Genomic DNA, 6,334 nt, shown 5'->3' on the forward strand with positions numbered 1-6,334 from the left:
TGGATATCCAGCCTGCTTCGCGAGAATAAATATTCATTAGATTAAACGGTCCGTTAGTCTGGACAAACTTCTTTTATTTTCTAGACTTTCAACCACGGAACTTTGATTCTATTCGGTGATAATTGAGAATAATACTATCGGCCGAATGAAAAATTTCAAATATGGAAATTGCATAGTTAAATGAGCTCATGTTTCAGCGAAAAGGAATTTTTCTTAACTTTGTTATTTAACGAGATACGACGGTCAAGTTTCGGTTTTCAAATGGAACTATATATTTCTTTTTTTTATACTTTTCAAGACAAATTCATTAAGCTTTGATGTATTTAACACTTAATTGAAGAATGCAATGAACTAGAGGAAGACTGAAGGAATCTCCATATCCCAAAGTCTTTAGATATACTAAACAATAAGAGCGAGTTTTACACCTTTACCTTAAACAGATATTTTAAAAAAAAAATATTAGGCTTGTAAAGTATCTTTTAACAAATTGCAGCATTTACTCTACTTATTGAAAGTACTGTGGTAGGTAGGAACTTAGTTAACCAATCATTGTTAAAAGTTTTTGGTTTTTCCAGTTTGGAAAAATCCGTGGTATCGAATCGTATTTCGTATCGGATGTCATATTTTATGAGTTGTTAAAACCACACGAAACAGTCACCGCCGAACGTTATTGCCAACAATTGAAGCGTTTACACGATAATTTGATAGAAAAACGACCATCAATTGCATCGAATCAGCGAATAGTGATCCTTCTCCACGAAAATCCTCGGCCTCGTGTTGCTAGAACTGTAAAAGAAACACTGGTAATATTAAGTTTAGAAAGTATCTTTTAACAAATTGCGGCGTCATTGGATCAGCAATTTGTAAAAGGATTCTACTTATTGAAAATACTGTGGTAGGAACTTAGTTAACCAATCAACGTCAACAGTTTTTGGTTTTTCATATTTAATGCACGACATCCCTGTTGTCCTAGAGAACATTTACCTGTTTCGATAAAGCAATAACTGCTGTCTCGGTTTAGGACCTCACAAGATCCCTACCAACGACTACACAACTATCTTTGAATAAATTACTGGCAAATTATTAATCGGCAGCGTACCATGAAATTGTATTTTGCGATTACAACTATTTTCCACGATGGGTCGAGAATTTATTTGAGCGGGAAAGTAGAACGCGAAACAGGCGACAGAGGTACGGAATTGCAGAGGGAAGTTTTTTGAACCTGTAGAAAAGTAATGTCCCGTTTGATAAAAAGGTTTGATTAACGACGCTTTTTTCAACACGCGTCGGCACACTTCACGTGACATTTTTTTGCGATCGCAGTGTGCTGCCCTGGCGAAGCCTCGACTATCAGAATAGTTCCAGCTTCCACGTTCAGTGAAAAAGACCGATTGTAGTCGGACAACCGTTCTGAAACATTCTTCGGTAGATTTCGTAGATTACGTAATAATACAATATTTAATAATATTTAATATTTAATAATATTGTATTATTTCACAGTGCAATAATTATTATTCTACTAAATTATTGTGTCAAACGCATTTACGTTATTATATTCAATTGAACACTAACAATGGTCCACGTTTCTCCATAACATCGCGGTGCTACTGCGAATGAACGTAATTTACGTACTCTTCCCAAATTAGTAACGGCAGATATAATTCCAAGGATGAAACAAATAAATTCACACATATCGCGAGGATATCCGCTAATTAATCGTTTCAACATAAACGAATGGTAATTAATTCCCTGTACATTAATGTCTGCACTCGTTCGCGAATTCTGTTTACACGACGCGCCGGTGGAAACGTCGATCGTCGAACGAGTATCGAACCTCTACGTTCTGATATTATATATTTTCCAGGTAATCTTCTAACTCGCAATTCGTATTCAAATTAATCGCGAATCGCTTGCAGCACGCAAAACCCAGCACGCTTTCTCAAGAAGCGTTTCATAAGGCACGATTCTCTGCGAAGATGTTGTAATCCCGCTTTCATAACTGAAGAATAGCGATGGAGAGAACATCACAAAGGGATCCGCAGGAATTTCCGCAAGAAACGACCGGCATGCTTCTCGTAACAATTCCACATCGGACGACTGCGAAAAAGTAGCGTTCTTTCGTCGCGTAACGAGAAACGAGAGCAACTATTCGCGAGATCCTTCGTCTAACACGCAAGAAACGTTCCGTTCCACGTTTTCGAAGACCCGCGCTACTCGTTTGCATCGCAAAGCTAACTAAGCGCACCTACGCTCCTGTGCCTGATAAATAATATTTTAAAGCGTCCTAGTGAGTAGGTGCACTCGAGTGCACAGGCGCAATTAAAATATGTATGACGCGATTATTCGATCGTAAATTAACGAGGGCGAGTGCTCTCCAAAAACGTTCGGAAAATGTTCAAATTCGAAAGCATTTCCACGCTCGAATATTTATAAAAGAATGCATTTACATTTAAAATTCAATTTGCACAGAGCGACCAACGTTGAGAGACATCGACAACCGCGTGTGGTCTTTAGAATTTTATTACGATAACCGATAATAATTTCTCGTTCGATTCATTTTTATGTTTCAGAGAGCGTGACTTTTCTCTGTTGTACGAATAGAAATGAATGTACGACGATTTTGGTATTTGATCGTCAACTTTTTCAGAGGATTGAAAATGTCACGTTTACGATATGCAAAATATATAGTTTTCGTTCGAGCGCAGTTTGACGAAAACGCGTCGAAATAGGTGGAATTAAATTGTATGGAAAGGCTCGACTTATTTCAGTAGAAAAGGCGCGCTTATGGTCAGACGCAATTCCATTGGCGCGTTATGACGTCGTCGAACGCGCAACAAACTAACATTTAATAACACTGACGTGCTCGACATTTTCAGATAATATTCCTCGAAGTCTATCCGCGCAGCATTTATCGACAGCTCCGATCGAGTGGAAAAGTGGATATCAATTTTGAACACTGGCCCAATTTCACGTATTCGGTAATCAACGAACGGGTGTTTCGCGCGAACTATTAATTTGGCACAATTAAATTATCCGATAACACGCGTGCACGGTATTTTAATTTATCACGGTGATCGTTCGTTATGAATAACTCCTCTTGAAATAGAAACGCAGCGAGTCAAGAATTTATCACGGGACGACGATATCTCCGAAAATGTTTGAACGATAAAATGGAATGCACGTGTTTTGGATTTCTATAATTTACAGCATGGTCGATGTGCAACAAACGATTTTGCGGATTATCATTCGGAAGCATTTGTACAGTGATTCTTATTATGTTATAAATATTTCGAGTCCTATTTTGAGTTCTCACGTGGAAATTAAAATATCGTGTCAATGTGCAACGAACAATTTTGTGGATTGTTTTTTTCATGTTATAAATATTTCGAGTCCTATTTTGGGTTCTCACGTGGAAATTATAATATTTTGTCGATGTGCAACGAACGATTTTATTGCTTGACTTTCCAAAACGTTCGCAAATCAACTTTTATTATCTTCTAAACATGTTGACATTCGTTGTAAGTTTTCGCGTGGAAATGATAATATTGTGAAATGTTAGGTGCCTGATGTGAAACACAAAACAAAGATTAAAGTTGTGAAAGGGGTAAAATTGTGGATAGAAAGTGAAACTAACTTTTGCTTAAAAGCTTAGAACGCGTTCACGAATATTCCGAATCTGTGATAACAGTTTTCTAATGTGCTCGCGATAAAAGCACAACGAAACACGTCATTTTTTACTCGAAATTCGGACGAAGCGATGTTTAACTGAGCTTTTTGTAGGATGTTACAACGGAAGAACTTCTCGTGTATCGCACGACGAACTGTTGCAGCATTGACATCGTATAAAAAACAACGATGGTTCCAAGAGGGCCATCGTGAAACAACGAAAACGACTGAAGGTATCGGTTGTACAAATAAAAGTGTGGGCACATCGAATGTAACGTTTGATCGTTGATACAGTAGGATGAAAAGCATATAATGCTTGTAGTGATGCAAATAAATTGTCAGCAATACAAAAAAGTCAGTTTTACAAGCCCACGGAAATTTGAATAATACATTTAATTCAACTGTTTGGAATCAAATTAATTGTCAATTTAATTGATATTTAAATATTGATATTCAAATATTAACTTTTCTTCGAATTGTTTCTCAGAAACCATGGTAAATATTGTCTCTAAGTCCTCCACAACAATAGGATCACAATTAATCGAAGCATGTAACGAGAATGAAGCATTTAATAGGAATGCTCGAGCGAGAGCTCATTAATCATCGATTCAGCGCCCACGGAAATTTGAATCTGACCTGATTGGTTTTGTTCGGTGGAGTTTCATCTGGCCAACGTATGGTCGTGCAATCTTCTTTTACAGAGTGACGTCGGTGTCTATTCATGCGAATATTTCTCTAAACTCGTGTGCGCGAATGCATTTCGAGGGAAATGAACGCCACCGCTGGCAAATGAAAAACGTTTTTCTGAAGCGTTTGACGTCGTCCGTCAAAGCTTTCAAATACTACTGAAACCTCTGAAATATCTTGAATTCCAATTACTTGGTGACCGTGGGCCACGCGGAATTAAGTTAAGGGTTACGAAATTGAACATTATTTATGTTGATTTTTGTATCGAATAGTAGGCGATGATTTCATTGATAGAAAATGGCGGGACATTTAGGTGAAATTTATCTTTTATTGTTGCAGGTTTCCACAGTACAATCACGCATGGTGCACGACGTCTCGTTGCAGGGTGGCTTTAATAAGCAGCTTCTTGACACCCTTCATCGCGTGCACTCCCAGCTACTTGGTATTTGGAGTAAGTTGTTCTTTTTATTTCTATCTAAACATTGATACCAAGCAGTCTTCCACTCTTCCATGGATTCGTTCGCTTCGGAATATTTAACCTTGCAGAAAATTAAATTAAATTGAAATTACAAGAACCTGTGACTCATTTGCCTCTGAAAAATTTCGTAACTACGAACGTTAGAAATTGGCTAGGGGTAGTAAATGGGCGCACCCTTGATTGGTAGATAAGTAAGAAGATGCTGAACGAGAATGGCACCCTGGAAGTTGCTTACATCGTGGACGCCGATTACTCCCAGCACAAGGATTTCGTTTACCAGCTGAATTTCTGGGTACTGGGGGTGGTCATGAAGCTATTACCCTGCCTCATTCTCACTGTCATTAGCTGTTGGCTGATAAAAGCTCTTTACAGGTAATTCCGCAACAATAGTCTCCCCACTAACGACCGAAGCAACGTTTTAAGAAAATTGAATGCACCTCTCTGTGCTCAAAGCTTGGATTCTCATTTTCGAAGTTATTATCGCGACTCGGGGCAGAACTCGCCGAACAGATCATTTTCATCGATCCGCTGCACGCTATAGCAACCGACATATACCGTATAACGATTCTCTGTCAGGAAAATAAAAAAATTAATTTCATTCCCACTGCGCTGGGTTGCGCTGCTCTTCGTATCGAACGAGGGAAATTGTACTTATATTTACCATGAATTGAATCGAAATTAAATTAAATTAGGTAATTTCACCGGTATTGTCACTTTGTAAATAAATAAGTGGCATTGTTGGCTCCCCGATTCGTTTGTGTCACATTACCGAGTATTTAGTATGAAATTATTCTATGGAAAACAAAAAAATAAATATACACGTCGAATAGAGTAACCCCCACCTTTTCGAAGTCGGTTAAAAATAAATAAGTATGAAATTGTATTAGTAAAAAGAAACGTGGTATAAAATTCTACTGAGAAGCTTCTGATAACGTTCCAGAGCAAAGGGGAGAAAACAGGCGTTGAAGAGTTACAACCAGTGCAAGACCACTACGTTGGGGAACGGAGTGGCCCAGCCAAAGCCCAGCAAGTCTCTGAAAAGAGCAGACAGGACGACGAAGATGCTGGTGGCTGTGTTGCTCCTGTTTCTGGTCACAGAGATTCCCCAGGGCGTCCTGGGACTCTTGTCGGGCGTCCTGGGGGATTGCTTCTTCCGCAACTGCTACCACAACTTCGGGGAGGTGATGGACATCCTGGCGTTGCTGAACGGCGCCATCAACTTCATCCTCTACTGCTCGATGTCCAGACAGTTCCGTACCACTTTCGGGCAGTTGTTCAAACCTAGAATCATGAAGAAGCGGCAGCCTGCCACGCAGCAGACCGACGTTCAGAGCACTTATGTATGATGCAGGCTGAAGGGTCAGGAGACCACGCGTCTCTAGAGGCTGGATATTCTTAACGAGCATCCTCGAGTGTCTAAAAAAAACATCAGCTTACAGGGAACGATAAGACGGAACTTTTTTATGTTTACAGTTTATTCGTACGACGTTTAGTTTCGGAGAT

At 39.2% G+C, this 6,334-nt stretch overlaps 1 protein-coding gene across 1 annotated transcript; it reads left to right on the forward strand.

The window, feature by feature from the left end:
- Positions 1-4,692: 4,692 nt before the first annotated feature.
- LOC128892757 (G-protein coupled receptor dmsr-1-like) lies at positions 4,693-6,298 on the forward strand (the record flags this gene model as incomplete). Its single annotated transcript, XM_054153298.1, has 3 exons — positions 4,693-4,804; positions 5,019-5,203; positions 5,772-6,298. Coding segments are annotated over 3 exons (703 nt in total), but the record flags the coding sequence as incomplete, so codon positions are not given.
- Between the last annotated feature and the right edge of the window lie 36 nt (positions 6,299-6,334).

Source organism: Hylaeus anthracinus, unplaced genomic scaffold (assembly GCF_026225885.1).
Source record: "Hylaeus anthracinus isolate JK02 unplaced genomic scaffold, UHH_iyHylAnth1.0_haploid 16896, whole genome shotgun sequence".
Lineage (NCBI taxonomy): Eukaryota > Metazoa > Arthropoda > Insecta > Hymenoptera > Colletidae > Hylaeus > Hylaeus anthracinus.